At 41.0% G+C, this 18,631-nt stretch overlaps 1 protein-coding gene and 1 pseudogene across 1 annotated transcript in view; one reads left to right on the top strand and one right to left on the bottom strand.

Moving 5' to 3' along the window:
- Positions 1-18,631, top strand: part of Dhtkd1 (dehydrogenase E1 and transketolase domain containing 1) — a 50,365-nt gene that overhangs the window by 9,761 nt on the left and 21,973 nt on the right. The window contains exons 4-7 of the mRNA XM_004662338.2: positions 808-1,002; positions 13,611-13,880; positions 14,823-14,994; positions 16,878-17,076. Coding sequence (XP_004662395.2) covers positions 808-1,002; positions 13,611-13,880; positions 14,823-14,994; positions 16,878-17,076 — 836 coding nt within the window. The remainder of the gene's footprint in view (positions 1-807; positions 1,003-13,610; positions 13,881-14,822; positions 14,995-16,877; positions 17,077-18,631) is intronic.
- Positions 12,887-12,976, bottom strand: LOC123455224 (annotated as a pseudogene).

The following is an 18,631-nucleotide window of genomic DNA, read 5'->3' as shown; positions in this document are numbered from 1 at the left end:
TCACTTTAAAACAATAGATAATAGAACACACACCACTCCATGTAGAAACAGAGTAGATCGCCACAAGAAAGTTGAGCTGCAGATTCTCCTTGGCCTCACAATACTTTATTCCATTTGTCTACCCATTGTATAAAAGATGAGCAAAGCCGGGCGTGGGGCTGCACGCCTTTAATCCCAGCACTCAGGAGGCAGAGGTAGGAAGATCACTGTGAATTCAAGCCGGCCTGGAACTGCAGAGTGAGCTCCAGGCCAGCTTGGGCTAGAGTGAGACCCTACCTCAAAAGACAAACCAAAAAACAAAAAGATTACAAAATCCTTCAGATGTTATGTATCATTTTGTTTCCTGAAATAATCAAAAGACTATGCTTGGAAAACTGAACCGGATGTCCACCAGGGCTATGATCAGGACTCAGGCATGTCCAGGTGGCAAGAAGCCTCTTCCCAGTAATCTGGACAGCTGGATAGTGTGAGGCCTCGCTTAAGCAGTCCTGTAGAGCCTCTGCTAAACCTGATGTACTGGGGGAGGCCACAGAGATCACCACTCCTCATCTAGTGTAGAGGACACTTACTTAACGAGGTGTTCTTGGGGAAGTTGATCCTACCACTCAGGTTCTTTCTTTACAACCTGTTCTGTGCCCAGTATCTTTAGGAAAGGTGCCCTGTTTTGTGATGTCTCCTGGGACATGTAGTGAAGGTGCACAGGTGTGGCCACTATAACAATGTGGGGTCTTACGACAGAGGCACACACGTCTGCTTTGCACCTAAGCAGTTGGCTATCTTCTAGCAGCTAATATGTGTGTTTCATAGGAGTTTGACCACTTTTTGGCCACCAAATTTGCCACCGTGAAGCGATATGGAGGCGAAGGGGCTGAAAGCATGATGGGCTTTTTCCACGAGGTGTTAAAAATGTCAGCCTACAGTGGAATAACTGACGTCATCATTGGGATGCCCCATAGAGGGAGGCTGAATTTACTGACAGGCCTTCTGCAGTTACCTCCAGAGGTAAGTTTGCTTTCTGCTTCTCAGCAATGTAATGGAATAAAATGGAATAAAATGGTGATTTTCTTTAGAATCCAACTAAGCATATGAGCAGTTGGTTCAGGAGCTAGTTTAGTGAATGGATAGACCTTCATGTTAACATGTAGAACTTGGGTTGATTTTTCCATTGTAGTCTCATATGAATTCTTTCTTCTCTCAGGAAAGTTAAAGGTTATTTCGTTCCCACAAGTAAAATGCAACCAGAGGTAAACTCTGTTTTTAAGGAATTCATTTATCATTTAATTTCTTAGTTTATAAGAAATCATGGGGCTGGAAAGATGGCTCAGTGGTTAAGGTACATCATGCCTACTAAGCAAAAGGAACCAGGTTCGATTTTCCAGGTCCCTCGCAAGCCAGATGCACATGGTGGTGCATGTGTCTGGAGTTTGTTTGCAGTGGTTAGAGGCCCTGGTACACGCATTCTCTCTTTCTCTCTCTCTCTCTCCTTCTCTCTGTCTCTAATACATAAATAAAAATAAATCTTATTTTTTAAATATATTTATTTATTTATTATTTCATAGAGAGAGAAAGAGATAGAGAGTGAGACAGAGAGAGAATGGGCACAACAAGGCCTCCAGCAACTGCAGATGAACTCCAGATGCATGCACCACCTTGGGCATCTGGCATATATGGGTCCTGGGGAAACAAACTGGGGTCCTTTGGCTTTGCAGGCAAATGCCTTAATTGCTAAGCCATCCCTCCAGCCCCATTAAAAATAAATCTTTTCTTTTAATTTAATTACTTTTTATTGACAACTTCCATGATTGTAAACAATATCCCATGGTAATTCCCTCCCTCCCTGCACTTTCCCCTTTGAAACTCCACTCTCCATCATATCCCCTCCCCCTCTCAGCCAGTGTCTCTTTTATTCTGATGTCATGATCTTTTCCTCCTATTGTGATGGTCTTGTGTCGGTAGTGTCAAGCACTGTGAGGTCATGGATATCCAGGCCATTTTGTGTCTGGAGGGAGCACGTTGTAAGGAGTCCTACCCTTCCTTTGGTACTTACATTCTTTCTGCCACCTCTTCCGCAATGGACCCTGAGCCTTGGAAGGTGTGATAGAGATATTACAGTGCTGAGCACTCCTCTGTCATGTCTTCTTAGCACCATGGTGCCTTCTGAGTCATCCCAAGGTCACTGCCATCTGAAAAGAGAAAGTTATCTAACCAAAGTGGGAGTAGCATAAATATTTAGGTATGAACATTAAGAGAAGTGTCTACTGGGCATTTTGGTGAGCATAGTATATACATTAAGCCACACAACAGGAGCCGTTACACCCCTGGGGCTCATGACTACCCCTGTTGTAGGTTTTCAGTATCAGGGATGTATTCCCTCCCATGGAGTGGGCCTCCCGTCAAATTATAGGGCAGTTGGTTTCCCCCATAACAGAGGTACTACTAATTGCACCTGCTGGCTCATTTGGCCTGCCTAGCAAAATATAAGGCTTGCAGTGTCCACTGCTGAGTATTGTCATTGGTGATTTCTCTCTCTCCCATTGAACTGCATGCAGCATGGCTTTTTCCAGCTTTGTTAGCTGGCATACATGGAAGAGATTTTCAGCTCAGTTCCAACAGGATTTCTCAGTGGCCTTGCAGCCCAAGTATGTGGAGTCTTCAGCAACTGGGTCTTACCATCTATCCCTGGTGGGAAAACAAGGGCCCCAGCAATGGCCTCTGATGTTCTGGGGGCATCAGGGACCTCCCTGGCCTACAACTCACTGGAAGATGTCCCGTCCCTGCCACTCAAAATTTTCTAGTAACAATCTATGACTCCTGAGGGATCCATTGTCCAAAAGAGTAGGTTTTCATATGACTTATTTATATCCTCTTAGATTTTGATTAGCCCACCCTCCACCTTTCTTTACTCAGTCACTTCCCCTGACCTCATTTAGGCCTTTTCACCCCCATTAATCTGTTATTCTACTTACATATGTACACTACCATCCTATTAAGTCCCCTCCTCCCTCCCTTTCTATTCCATTTATATCTCCTTTCTAGCTTACTGGCCTCTGCTACTAAGTTTTCTTCCTATTCACACAGAAGTCCAATCATTTGTAGCTAGGATCCACATATGAGAGAGAGCATGCAATGTTCGGCTTAAACAAAGTGTAATCCTTTCCAGATCAGTCCATTTTCCTACAAATTTTATAACTTCATTTTTCTTCACTGCTGAGTAGAGTTCCATTGTGTAAATGTGCCACATCTTCATTATCCACTCATCAGTTGAGGGACATCTAGGCTGGTTCCATTTCCTAGCTATTGTTAATAAAGTGGCAATAAACATGGTTGAGTAAGTATCTCTAAGATAGTAAGACAAGTCCTTAGGATATATGCCTAGGAGTGCTATAGCTGGGTCATAGGGTAGATTTATTTTTAGCTGTCTCAGGAACCTCCACACTGATTTCCACAATGGCTGGGTCAGATTGCATTTCCACCAACAGTGTAGAAGGGTTCCTCTTTTTCCACATCCTCGCCATCAGTTAAGGTCATTTGTTTTCATGATGGTAGCCAATCTGACAGGAATGAGATGGAATCTCAATGTAGTTTTAATCTGCATTTCCCTGATGATTAAGGATGTAGAACATTTTTTAGATGTTGATATGCCATCCATATTTATTCTTTAGAGAACTCTCTATTTCGTTCCATAGTATTTTTGGCATTTTTGTTGAAGATCAGGTGGCTGTAGCTACCTGGACTTATATCTGGGTCCTCTAATCTGTTCCATTGGTCTACATGTCTGCTTTTGTGCCAGTACCATGCTGTTTTTGTTACTATGGCTCTGTACTATAGGTTAAAATCAGGTATGGTGATACCACCAGCCTTATTTTTTTTTGCTCAAAATTGTTTTAGATATTTGAGGCTTTTTGTGCTTCCAAGTGAATTTTTGGATTGTTTTTTCTATTTCTGTAAAGAATGCCTTCTGAATTTTGTTGGGGATTGCATTAAATGTGTCGATTGCTTTCAGAAAGATTATCATTTTCACAATATTGATTCTTCCGATCCAAGAACAAGTGATGTCTTTCCATTTCCTAGTGTTTTCTGCAATTTCTGTCTTGATTGTTTTGAAGTTTTCATTGTAGATATCCTTCACTTCCTTGGTTAGGTTTATTCCAAGTTACTTTATTTATTTTTTGATATAATTGTGAAAGGGAGTGATTCTGTATTATGTTGAAATATGTTCCTTCTATTCCCAGTCTCTGTAGGACTTTTATCATGAGGGCATGTTGGTTTTTGTCAAATATTTTTTCTGCATCTAATGAGATGATCCTGTGACTTTTTTTTTTTTTTTTTTCGTTTTTCGAGGTAGGGTCTCACTCTAGCCCAGGCTGACCTGGAATTCACTATGGAGTCTCAGGGTGGCCTCGAACTCACAGCGATCCTCCTGTCTCTGCCTCCCAAGTGCTGGGATTAAAGGCGTGAGCCACCATGCCCAGCTCCGATCATGTGATTTTTGTCCTTCAGTCTATCTATGTAATGTATTACATTTATTGATTTGCATATGTTAAACCATCCCTGTATCTCTGGGATAAAGCCTACTTGGTCAGGGTGAATGATCATTCTGATATATTCTTGTATTCTGATTGCCAATATTCTTTTGAAAATTTTTTTGCATCTATGTTCATGAGGGAGATTTGTCTGTAATTTTCTTTTTCTGTTCTATCTTTGCCTGGTTTTGGTATCAGGGAGATGCTGGCTTCGTAGAAGGAATTTGGTAGGATTCCTTCTTTTTCTATTTTATGGAAAAGTTTAAGAAGCATTGGTGTTAGTTTTTCCACGAAGGTCTGGTAAAATTTACCAGTGAATCCATCTAGGCCTGGACTTTTTTTAGTTGGGAGATATTTGATAACTGCTTGGATCTCCATACTTGCTATAAGTCTATTTAAGTGGTTAATCGCATCTTGATTTAATTTAGGTAGGTCATATAAATCAAGGAAACCATCATTTCTTTCAGATTTTCAAACTTAATGGAGTGTATGTCCTTATACTATGTCCCTATGATTTTTTGAATTTCTCTGGTCTCTGTTGTTATAGTACCTTTTTCATCTCTAATTTTATTAATTTGTGTCTCTTCTCTCTTTCTTTTGGTCAGATTTGCTGAGGGTTTATCAATTTTATTTATTCTTTCAAAGAACCAACTCTTTGTTTCATTGATCCTTTAGATTTTTTTTTTTGTTTCAATTTCATTAATTTCTGCCCTAACCTTTATTATTTCTTCCTGTCTACTGATTTTCGGTTTGCCTTGTCCTTCTTTTTCTAAGGCTTTAAGGTGAAGCATTAGGTTGTTTACTTGAGACCTTTCTAATTCCTTAATATAGGCACTTAAAGCTATAAATTCCCCTTTTAGGACTGCCTTCATTGTGTCCCAGAGGTTTTGGTATGTTGTGTTCTCATTATCATTTGTCTCTATGAATTTTTTTATTTCCTTTTTTTGGTAAAATATATTTTATCTATTATTTGAGAAAGAGAAGAAGGAGAGAGAGATAGAGAAAGAGAGAGGGAGAGAATAGGCACACCAGGGCCTCCAGCCACTGCAAAGAACTCCAGATACATGTGCCCCCTTGTGCAGCTGGCTTATATGGGTCTTGGAGAGTTGAACTGGGATCCTTTGGCTTTGCAGGCAAAGACCTTAACCACTAAGCCATCTCTCCAGTCCTTGATTTCTTCATTGACCCATTCACCATTTAGTAGTGTATTATTTAGTTTCTATGATTTAGTGTATGCCTTATACCTTTTAATGCTATTGAGTTGTAGTTTGATCCCATGTGATCAGATAAAGTGCAAGGAATCTTTTTTTGGTTTTGTGATGTAGGGTCTCACTCTGGCTCAGGCTGACCTGGAATTAACTCTGTACTCTCAGGGTGGCCTTGAACTCATGTCAATCCTCCTACCTCTGCCTCCCGAGTACTAGGATTAAAGGCATGTACCACCACACCTGGCTAGTGCAAGGAATTATTTCAATTTTCCTGTATTTGCTAAGATTTGTTTTGTGTTCTAACATATGATGTATTTTCGAGAATGTTCCATGTGCTGTGGAAGAGAATGTGTATTCTGCAACATTTGGATGAAATGGCCTGTATATATCTGTTAGGTCCATTTGTTCTATGACCTCATTTAATCCAGATATATCTCTGTTTATTTTTTGCCAGGATGATCTGTCAATTGATAAGAGTGGGTTGTTGAAGTCACCCACTACAACTGTGTTTGGTGTTATCTGTGACCTTAGTTATAGTAGTGTTTGTTTGATGAAATTGGGAGCCCCTATATTAGTGCCTATATGTTTAGGATTGTAATGTCCTCCTGTTGGAGTGTGCCTTTAATCAATATAAATTGACCTTCCTTATCTTTCCTAACTAATGTTGGACTGAAGTCTACCTTGTCAGATATTAGGATAGCAACCCCTGCTTGTTTTCTAGGCCCATATGCTTGAAACAGTTTTCTAACCTTTCACCCTAAGTTAGTATCCATCCTTTGTAGAAAGGTGAGTTTCTTGGAGGCAACAAATTGAAGGATCCTGCTTCTTAACCCAGTCTGAAAACCTATGTCTTTTTGTTGGAGCACTGAGGCCATTGATATTCGTTTATTATTGAAAGGTGTGTATTTATTTTTTGCCATTTTTCGTATTTTCTAGTTCTTCCAGTTTTACTTTTACTCTCTTGTGTTAACTAGTATTTGAGTATGTTTTTGTTTTTTTTTTTCAGGTTCCTTATATGTGTGCTTTTCTTTTTCTTTGGCATGGAGAATTCTTTCAAGTGTTTTCTGTAGAGCTGGTTTTGTCTTCAAATATTCCTTTAGCATGTTTTTATTGTGGAATGTCCTTATTTCTCCATCTATTTGAATGGATAGCTTTGTAGGATAAAGTAACCTTAGTTGACAGTTATTATCTTTTAGAACTTGGAATACATCACTCCAAGCCCTTCTGGCTTTTAAAGTTTATGTTGAATATCTGCTGTGATCCTGATGGAATTGCCTTTGTAGGTAACTTGATTTTTCTTTCTAACTGCTTTCAATATTTTTTCTTTGGTTTGTATGTTTGGTAGTTTAACTATAACATGGCAAGGAGAGGTTCTTTCCAGGTTTTGTCTGGTTGGTATTCTACAGGCTTCCTGTCTCTGCATTGGCATCTCTTTCCCAATTTGGGGGAAGTTTTCTTGTATGATTTTGTTGAAAATGCCTACTATGCCTTTGGTGTAAAATTCTTCTCCTTCTACTATACCCTGAATTCTTATGTTTGATCTTTTCATAGTATCTCAAATATCTTGAAATTCCCATTAATATTTTCCTATTAGTTTGTCTTTTTCTTTGTTGGACTGTATTAGATCTGCCACCTGGTCTTCTAGTTTAGATATTCTGTCCTCTCCTTCATCCATTCTACTGGTGATATTTTCTACAGAATTTTTTTATTTCATTGACTGTGTTTTTCATTGCTAGTAATTCTAACTGGTTTTTCTTTATTATTTCTGTTTCCTTATTTATGTCTTGTATTGACCTCTTTATTTCATTAAATTGGTTTCCTGAGTCTTCTTTGATTCCTTTGATTTCCTCTTTCACTTCTTTGATTTCCTCTTTGATTTCTTTGAACATATTTATGATTGTTCTTTTGAAATCTTTCTCAGACATTTTCCTCTAAATCAGTCTCATTGGAGGTCATTTTTGATGTATTAATACTTTTTGGTGGATTTATATTGTCTTGATTTTTTGTGTTTCTTGTGTTATAATGTATATATTTTTCCATCTTGGATTAATTTAATGCTTGGATTTTCTAATTATCTGCAGTATTATTAGATGTATCAATCAATTTGATGTTATATGTCTTAAGGGTAGGAGGTTAAGGTGCTAGGTATGGCTCTCAAGACTCTCAGAGTATCTACCAAAGTGAGCCTAGATGTTGGGTTTGCCTGCTATGAGAGTATTCAAGTATGCTGAGTGGGAGAAAATACAGGCAGATTCTAGAAATCAACAATGTATACATTCAATGAAAACCAGCAGAGAGTATTTATGCAGGAGTAGGTATTATGAATCCAGATCCTCTATCAAAGTCAAAGTCCCTTAGGGTGTGTGTTGCCCCACACCCTTAATCCTGTCAACTAGGAGACTGAGATTTTTGGTCTGTTGAGGGTTCCAAGTCAGCTTATCACTAAGTGAGACCCTTCCTTAATGAACAACAGAAGAGGAAAAAAAGGCACTACAAACCAGAAAGCAACAAATGACAAGCTCCAGATATAGCTTATTTAAGGTTGCCAATTCTGATCATCCATCAGATTTCACATGTAATTTATCCTGACATGAAAGGTGCAGTTTGCATTCCCATTCAAGCCTATATACTCAAGCCTATATATTAATATATGGGCAAGAAAAGTATCTGGTGGAGGGCAGTAAGGTGCACGTGTGGACAACCTTGGGTGTCTGTCCTTACCTTCTACCTTATTTGAGGCAGAGTCTCTTGATGATTACCACTTCATTTGCTGGGTGGATTGGTCCACAACTTTCCACAGACTCTTCTCTTATCTCTACCTTATATCTTGCTGTAGGTTTGCTGAGATTACAGATATATTATGTTTTTTTAATTTTTTTAAAACAGATTCAGGAGTTTTTAATTTGTTTATTTTTATTATTTTATTTTTTTGAGAGCGACAGAGAGAGGCAGATAGAGAGAGAGAGAGAGAATGGGCATGCCAGGGCCTCCAGCCAGTGCAAATGAACTTCAGATGCATGCGCTCCCTTGTGCATCTGGCTAACATGGGTCCTGGGGAATGGAGCCTCGAACTGGGGTCCTTAGGCTTCACAGGCAAGCACTTAACCACTAAGCCATCTCTCCAGCCTGGGAGTTTTTAATTTTATTTTATATTTGAGGCAAGCCAAACAGACTGGACATTTTTTTTTTATGCAAGAGAGAAAGAGAAGGAATTGGCATGCCAGGGCCTTCAGGCACTGCAGACAAGCTCCAGACATGTGTGCCCCCTCCTGTGCATGTAGAACCTTGCACGCTTGTATAACTGGGCATCTGTCTTACCTGGGATCTTGAGAGTTGAACATGGGTCCTTAGGCTTTGCAAGCACCTTAACCACTAAACCATCTCTCCAGCCCTTTTTTTAAAAAAATTTTTATTTATTTATTTATTTGAGAGCGAGAGACACAGAGAGAAAGACAGATAGAGGGAGAGAGAGAGAATGGGCGCACCAGGGCTTCCAGCATCTGCTAACGAACTCCAGATGCATGTGCCCCCTTGTGCATCTGGCTAACGTGGGACCTGGGGAACCGAGCCTTGAACCGGGGTCCTTAGGCTTCACAGGCAAGTGCTTAACTGCTAAGCCATCTCTCCAGCCCATCTCCAGCCCTTTTTTAAAAATACTTTTTTTGAGCTAGGTTGTTGCTGTAGTCCAGGCCGACCTGGAATTGTAGTCTCAGTGTGGTCTCGAACTCACAGCAATCCTCCTACCTCTGCCTCCTGAGTGCTGGGATTAAAGGTGTGTGCCACTATGCCTGGCCCATTTTTATTTGCTTATTTTTATTTGAGACAGAGAGTGAAAATGGGCATGCCAGGGCCTCCAAGCCACTGCACATAAACTACAGATGCATGTGCCACCTTGTGCATCTGGCCTATGTGGGACTTGGAGAATCAAACCTGGGTCCTTAGGCTTCACAGGCAAGCACCTTAACCACCAAGCCATCTCTCCAGCTCTCTTTTTTTTCATTTTTTTTTTTTTTTGAGGTAGAGTCTCACTCTAGACCCAGACTGACCTGTAACTCACTCTGAATTCTCAAGCTTGCTTCAAACTCACAGTGATCCTCCTACCTGTGCCCCCCCCACAAGTGCTGGGATTAAAGTGCTGGGTATGTGCCACCATGCCCCACCCAGATGTATTATCTTGTCTGGCTTTATGTGAACTGTGGGGATTCAAACTCAGGTACTTAAGCTTACATGGCAAGTGCACTGAGCCATCTCCTCAGCCTAGGAGTGAATATTTTTATGTCAGAGAACATCAGAGAGATCTGAGTAAAGCTGTAAACATTGTGCATGTATAAACATTACTAGTGTCTAGGTCAGGAGATTAAAAATAATTATAATTATTAAAGGGCCTGCCCAAATTAGGCAGCTGAAACACTTTCATGGAAGAATGTTATCCCTCAAGACTATTAGAAAATATATTTGCTGGGTCTAGTGGTGTACACCAGTAGTACCATCCATCTGGGCAGCTGAAATAGGTGGTTTATGGGAGTCCAAGATCAGCCCAGGCAACGTAGACACCTCTTAGTTATATATATGTGTGATGGTGTTTCTAGAGGCCAAGCTTGCCATGATTATTCACACTCATTTGGTCGCAAGTTAAGAGATTAGTTATCAGTTTTTCAAAGAAAAGTATCTGGTGGAGGGCAGTAAGGCTTTGGCCCTGGTGTGGTGGGCCAGTCACTGCTTTAGATTGATGGGATGGCTGTATAATGGGCAGATAGGAGCCATCCACGGGGCATTACTGCTTACCAACTTGGGTAATGACATCTCCCCAGAGCACTGATAATTTAAGCTGGCTTGCCACTTCCAGTACTAAATCGCTCAAGGTGTCATTCGTGTGTGTGTGTGTGTGTGTGTGTGTGTGTGTGTGTGTGTATGTATATATATATATATATATTTTTTTTTTTAAGGTAGGTTCTTTTTGTAGCCCAGGCTGACCTGAAATTCACTATGTAGTCTCAAGGTGGCCTCAAACTCATGGTGATCCTGCTACCTCTAATCACCAGCACCAGAGCTTGTCAATTTAGCTAATCTAGCTAGCCAGCTTGCCCTGAAGATCCTATCTCTGCCTTCTGCATTCTGCCTTTTTAAAATTTTTATTTATTTATTTGAGAGCGACAGAGAGAGAGAGAGAGAGAGGGACGGAGAATGGGTGCACCAGGGCCTCCAGCCACTGCAAACAAACTCCAGATGTGTGCGCCCCCTTGTGCATCTGGCTAACAGGGCCCTGGGAAACTGAGCCTCAAACCAGGTCCTTAGGCTTCATAGGCAAGCACTTAATGGCTAAGCCATCTCTCCAGCCTGTGCCTTTTTAAAATTTGTTTGTTTATTTTTATTTTTTATTAACAACTTCTATGATTATAAACAATATCTCATGGTAATGCCCTCCCTTCTCCCACTTTCCCCTATAAAACTCCATTCTTCATCATATCCCCTTCTCCTCTCAATCAGTCTCTCTTTTCTTTTTATTTCATCATCTTTTCTTCATATTATGATAGTCTTGTGTAGGTAGTGTGAGGCACTGTGAGATCATGGATATCCAGACCATTTTGTGTTGGGAGGAGCACATTGTAAGGAGTCCTACCCTTCCTTTGGCTCTTACATTCCCTCCACCACCTCACCACAATGGACCCTGAGCCTTGGATATTGCAGTGCTGAGCACTCCTGTCACTTCTTCCCAGCACCATGATGCCTTCTGAGTCATGCAAAGATCACTGCTATCTGAAAAGAGAAGCTTCTCTAACCAAAAGTAAGAGTAGCATTAATATATGGGCATGAACATGAAGAGAAGTGCTTACCGGGCAGTTTGATGAGCATAGTATATACATTTAGCCAGACAGCAGCAGATGTTACACCCCCAGGCCTCATGACTACCCCTGTTCTAGGTTTTCAGTATCAGGGATGTATTCCCTCCCATGGAGCGGGCCTCCAGTCCAATTAGAGGGCAGTTGGTTTCCACCATGACAGACGTGCCACTATTGCACCTGTTGACTCATTTGGCCTGGCTGGCCACATATAAGGCTTGCAGTGTCCACTGTTGAGTATCTTCACTGGTGATTTCTCTCTCTCCCATTGAACTGCATGCAGAATGGCTTCTTCCAGCTTTCTGTCAGCTGGTCTACATGGAACAGGTTATCAGCTCAGTTCCAGCAGGATTTTTCAATGGCCTTACAGCCCAAGCATGTGGAGTCTTCAGCAATAGCTACCTTTAAAAATATTTTTCAAGGTCTGGAGAGATTGCTTAGTGGTTAAGTGCTTGCCTGTGAAGCCTAAGGACCCCGGTTCGAGGCTCATTTCCCTAGGACCCATGTTAGCCAGATGCACAAGGGGGCGCATGCATCTGGAGTTTGTCTGCAGTGGCTGGAGGCCCTGGCATGCTCATTCTCTCTCTCTCTCTCTCTCTCTCTCTGCCTCTTTCTCTCTGTCAAATAAATAAACTTAAAAAACAACAAAAAGATTTAATAAAATAAAATATATATTTTTTTCAAAATATTTTTATTTAGTTAGTTGCAAAGAGAGAGGGGGGGATAATGTGTGAACATGCCATGACTTCTTCCTACTGCAAATGAACTCCAGATGCATGCACCGTGTTGTATATCTGGATTTCCATGGGTGTTGTGGAATTGAACCCAGGCCGGTAGGCTTTGCAAGCACATGCCTTTAATCACTGTGCCATTTCCAGTCAGGAGTAGGTTCCTTTCTGGCTTATTTATTACACCTTTTATTTTTTTAATTAAAAATATGTATATATTTGATTTTTTGAGGTAGGGTTTCATTCTAGTCCAGGCTGACCTGGAATTCACTATGTAGTTTCAGGGTGGCCTCGAACTCATGGCAGTCCTCCTACCTCTGCCTCCCCAGTGCTGGGATTAAAGGCGTGCGCCACCACACCTGGCTAAAAAATATTTTTTATTCATTTGTTTGAGAAAGAGGTAGAGAGAGAGTAGGTGTGGGTGGGACAGTGCTTCCTTCCACTGCAAACAAACTTCAGATACATGTGCCACTCTGTGCGTCTGGATTTATGTGGGTCCTGGGGAACTGAACCTAGCTTTGCAAACAAGTGCCTTCAACCTCTGAGCCATCTCTCAGCCCCCATTTATTTTCTTTTTTTTTCTTTTTTCTCACATCAGACATTGTAACAAGGTTTGTAGGAGGCACATGTCCTGTCAAAGAATGGACACCCAATCATCATACTTTGAATTTAAGGATCCTTTTTGATTTATTTCTGAGGAGACAGAGTGAGTATGGGCATCCCAGACCCTCTTGTCTCCTCAGACAGATTCCAGATGCATGCATCACTTTGTGCATCTGGCTTTATGTGGGCACTGAGGAGTCAAACCTGGGGCCACTAGGCTTTGTAAACAAGCACCCTTAACCACGGAGATGTCTCTTTAACTCCCTTCCTTGCCTTCTGAGCATTGACATTACAGGCATGTGCTGCCACACCAAGCTTGTATGTGAGTGCTTGGCGTCCGAACTCAGGTCCTCATGCTTGCATAGCAAGCGCATTACTGATGGGGCTACCTCCCAAACCCTTTTAATTGTATTTTAAAATATTTATTTTTACTTCTTTATTTGAGAGAGTGAGAGACAAAGAGGCAGATAGGATGAGAGAGAGAATGGGTGTGCCAGGGACTCCAGCCACTGCAAATGAACTCCAGTTGCATGTGCCACCTTGTGCATCTGGCTTACGTGTGTCCTGGGGAATTGAACCTGGTCCTTTGGCTTTGCAGGCAAGTGTCTTAACTGCTAAGCCACCTTTCCAGCCCTTAATTGTATTTTTAAAGTTCACCAGAGTCTCCATTGTGTTAAGACTTGATTCTGGTATGTTGATTCCAAATAGCTGATGTTTCGTAAAATGCGAGGCTTAAGTGAATTTCCAGAAAATGTCTCAGCCATTGGAGATGTCCTGTCTCACCTGACTTCCTCTGTGGACCTGGACTTTGGTGCCCACCATCCCCTCCATGTGACAATGCTGCCTAATCCCTCCCACCTGGAGGCTGTGAACCCTGTGGCCGCTGGGAAAACTCGTGGCAGGCAGCAGTCTCGTCAAGATGGTGACTACTCTGCAGACGGCTCTGCTCAGCCTGGGGACAAAGTCATTTGCTTACAGGTGCTTGGGGTTTTGGGAAGAGAGGCCAGAACTTGGGAAAACCAGGGAGAAAATTGTTAGGGTTGGAAGATCTTTTAGGAGATTGCAGACATTCAAGTGGAAATTAAGATGACATGTTGGGAAAGAGGATTCTGGAGTTAAAAATAATTTTTTTTTCCTCCTGAGATTTCCAAAGATCTACAACTTACTTTACTTTAGATAGAAAAGTCGCTTTACCACCTTATATGCCAGATTTTGTGATAATATTCTGATCTTGCAGGCTTTGAATATTGTAGAAGAACAGCATATTTTAGGTATCCTCTCATAATAGCTTAATATTTTCAAATATTTTTTCCACTTCTCTGTGTGACAGACTTTTCTGTCTCACTTGTGTATATGTCATCACTTTACTCTCATATTCAAGGTGACCAGGCTGAGGTGATGGGAGCCACTTGCTTTATCTTTTTATGGGTCAAGGTGACTGTGGAGAGGAAATGCTATACACTGGTCCTCATGTCTCGTAGGGTGTTTGCAGGCAAGATTTTCTAGAGTTGGGACGAGAATTGCTGCTCAGTAGTAGAGTGTTCACCTAGCAAGCATAAGGTTATGAGTTCAATCCCCAGCACAAGGAGGGAAAAAATGATTTCTCAGAGCTGATGTTTCTTTGTTCATGCAGTAGTCCTCTGGTGCTCTTGTAGATACTGGACTGTTTGCAGAAGTAGGGGGGATACTGGGATACAGGTTTAGGAGAGCAGCGATCTGGTAGTAGCTATAAGAGGAAAAGCCTGATGGAACATCATTGAAAGCTACTCTCGAGTTCAGCCTTATACTCTAAAGTAACCTCTAAGGTGGATATTTTCAGGGAGGGGAGTAGTTAGAAGGCGGTTGTTGGTAGTCATAGTAATATTTCAAAACAGCTATCGCAGCCAGAAAATCTAAATTTATTAATCCCTTATGTTTTAGGTCCATGGTGATGCTTCTTTCTGCGGTCAAGGGATCGTTCTTGAGACCTTCACACTCTCTAATCTCCCACACTTCAGAATTGGTGGGAGTATCCATTTGATTGTTAATAACCAGCTGGGTTACACCACTCCAGCAGAAAGAGGAAGGTCTTCCTTATATAGCAGCGACATTGGTATGAAACACACTATAGTTGATCTTGCCTAGTCATCCAGACGAGGAATTCCTAGAGAAACTTCTAGTCCAGAACAATGAGTCTTACTGTTTATCTCATTTTATTTTATTTTTTATTTTGGTGTTTTGGTTTTTTTGAGGTAGTGTCTCACTCTAGCCCAGACTGATCTAGAATTCACTATGTAGTCTCATAGGGGCCTTCAACTCACAGCAATCCTCCTACCTCTGCTTCTTGAGTGCTAGGATTAAAGGCGTGTGCCACCAGGCCTGGCTCTTTATCCTATTTTAAAACAATTTTAAGCAAACTCTTTTTTTTTTTAAATTTTATTTATTTATTTATTTATTTGAGAGCGACAGACACAGAGAGAAAGACAGATAGAGGGAGAGAGAGAGAATGGGCGCGCCAGGGCTTCCAGCCTCTGCAAATGAACTCCAGACGCGTGCACCCCCTTGTGCATCTGGCTAACGTGGGACCTGGGGAACCGAGCCTCGAACCGGGGTCCTTAGGCTTCACAGGCAAGCGCTTAACCGCTAAGCCATCTCTCCAGCCCTAAAACAATTTTAAATTAGGTATGTCCAAGATTGCCAACACTTGCCAGGTTAGCACTTATTTTGCATTCCATTTGATATTTAATTACTTGCTTGTTTATATTTACTTATTTATTCATTTTTTGTAGTGCTAGGACTCAATCACAGTGCTTTGTGCATATAGGTAAACACTTAGACACTGAGATATACTTCAACTCTGACTATGATCTTTTAAATCCAAGGAAATAAGATGAGGATGGAGTTAGAAGTTTTCAATCTCAAATTGGCTTAAGTAGTCAGTTGAAAAATCTAGTATAAATTAAAGTAATGCAATTAGTATAACACTAGAGTATATAATAATCAAATTTACCATGTTCAAGGTCTTACTCATAAAGGTTATTTTTACTCAATAAATTTGGTAGAACAGCCTAGTCAGAAATAAGTTGTGAAGAATTGAAGTCAACTTGTTTTAACTTGTATCATCCATTCATATTTCAGACAATAGTTATAAGAACTATTAGCTAGTAGAATCATGCAATTTTTTTTTGAATCATGCAATTTTATACCTCAAGCATGAACTGAATGCCTTGAGGTTGCCTGTGACTTCTTTGTGGTAAGTCTGATAGAGAGGGAGGAGGATACATTCTAGAATGTTTGTTTGGAGAAAATCTTTTTCTAGGATGCATGCTTTAATGACCTCTTTATCTCAGTAAGAAAGACAATAATAGTAGCAAAAATGATTGTAAAGCATTATGTACACGGTCATGTAAGACATTAATTAACACTTCATGTGCATTAACTCATAAAATCTTGACAGTGTCACTGAGAGGTAGGACAAGGCTGATATTTATACTTTACCAAGGTCACACATTAAGTCAGAATATTGGAATTTTTGTTAGGTAGACTCCAAACTTGAGTTAATTTTTTTGTTTGTTTGTTTGTTTTAAGGTAGGGTCTTATTGTAGCCCAGGCTATCCTGGGACTCACTGTATAGTCCCAGGCTGGCCTCAAACTCACCTCTGCCCCCTAAGTACTGGGATGAAAGGTGTATGCCACTACAACTGGCCTTGTTTACTTTCTTGAAGCAGGGTCTCACTGTAGCCCAGGCTGATAGGGAATTCACTCTGTAGCCCAGGGTGACCTTGAACTCATGGCATGTTTTCTACTTCAGTCTTTGGAATGCTGGCATTAAAGGCATGAGCCACCATGCCCAGATAAAGCTTGGGTTTTTAACAACCAAGCTAAACTACCTCTGAGTCTAAGTGCTGTCTTTCCAAATAGGCAGTAAGTCTTAGAGGATGGGTAATGCCGTCCCATGTTAACCATCCTTTTTCATTTCACTGTTATCTTCTTCAGGGAAGCTTGTGGGATGTGCCATCATCCATGTCAATGGAGACAAGCCAGAGGAAGTGGTCCGGGCCACACGATTGGCCTTTGAATATCAACGCCAATTCCGCAAGGATGTAATTATTGATTTAGTATGCTATAGGCAGTGGGGTCACAATGAGCTGGATGAGCCTTTTTTCACCAATCCAGTTATGTACAAAATCATCAGGTACAGTTATAAATCTTTGTTTATTATATATACTTACCTCATAGTGCTTGAATCATTGTCATGCTTGTGGTACTGGGGATCCAGCTGAGAGTCTCGCATATGCTAGACAAGCACTCTGTCACAGAGCTTTACCACTAGCCCTATTCTTTTCTTTTTTTATTCTCCAATTTTTTTTTTGAGGTAGGGTCTCACTCTAGCCCAGGCTGACCTAGAACTTACTCTGTAGTCTTAGGCTAGCCCCAAACTCATAGTGATCTTCCTGCCTTAGCTTTCCAAGTGCTGGGATTAAAGGCATGCACCACCATGCCCGGCTCCCCCATTTTTATCTTTTTTTAAAAAAATAATTTTTATTTATTTACTTACAGGGAGAGAGAGAGAAAGAGAGGGAGAGAGAGAGAGAGAAGAGAGACATTCAGAAAGAGTAGGCACACCAGGGCCTTTAGCCACTGAAAACAAACTCCAAATGCATGCCCCCCACCCTTGTGCATCTGGCATACATAGGTCTTGGGAATTGAACCAGGGGCCTTTGGCTTTGCAGGCAAGTACCTTAACCGCTAAGTCATTTCTCCAGCACCACCCCCATTTTATCTTTATCTTTATTTATTTATTTTTGATGGTATTCGGTGGTATGTGCCACCACACCCGCCTAGTATTTTATTTTATTTTTTAATATTTTATTTGTTTTTATTTATTTGGGAGAGAGAATGGGCATACCAGAGCCTCTAGCCACTGTAAACAAACTTCAGAAAAATGTGCTGTCTTGTGCATTTGACTTATGTGGGTACTAGGGAATTGAACCAGGGTCCTTAGACTTTGCAGGCAAGTGCCTTAACCGCTAAGCCATCTCTCCAGCCCCTACTACAGTATTTTAAATATTTTATTAATTTATTTATTCATTTGAGAGAGAGAGAATGGGCACACCATGGCCTAAAAGGAACTCTAGACTTTGTGTACTTTGTGCATCTGGCTTTATGTGGGTATTAGAGAATCAAATCTGGGTCCTTAGGCTTTGCTGGCAAGTGCCCTAACTGCTGAGCCACCTCTCCAGCTCTACTATAGTATTTTTAAAATGTATATGTAGGTCTGGAGAGATAGATCAGCTTGCAAAGTGGGTTGAAATCCCAGTACCCATGTAAAGCCATACGTATAAAATTACACATTCATTTGGTGTTTCTTTATAGTGACCAGAGGCCTGGCATATCCATATTCTATCTCTCAGATAGATATAAATACATACGTGTGTGTGTGTGTGTGTGTGTGTGTGTGTGTGTGTGTGTTTGGGGTTTTTTTGTTGTTAAGGTCTTTCTCTAGCCCAGGCTGGCCTAGAATTCACTATGTAGTCTCAGGGTAGCCTTGAACTCATGGCAATCCTCCTACTTTTGCCCTCTGAGTGCTGGGATTAAAGGTGTATGCTATCATGCCCAGACAAATATAAATATTTTATTGTTGTTTATTTTTATTTATTTATTTGAGAGTGACAGGAAGAGAGAGAAAGAGGCAGAGAGAGAGGAGAGTGGGCGCTCCAGGGCTGCTTAGCCACTGCAGATGAACTCCA

Source organism: Jaculus jaculus, chromosome 15, assembly GCF_020740685.1.
Source record: "Jaculus jaculus isolate mJacJac1 chromosome 15, mJacJac1.mat.Y.cur, whole genome shotgun sequence".
In the NCBI taxonomy this organism is placed as follows: Eukaryota; Metazoa; Chordata; class Mammalia; order Rodentia; family Dipodidae; genus Jaculus; species Jaculus jaculus.
Note: the sequence above shows the minus strand (reverse complement) of the source record. Positions and strands in the feature narration are given on the sequence as shown.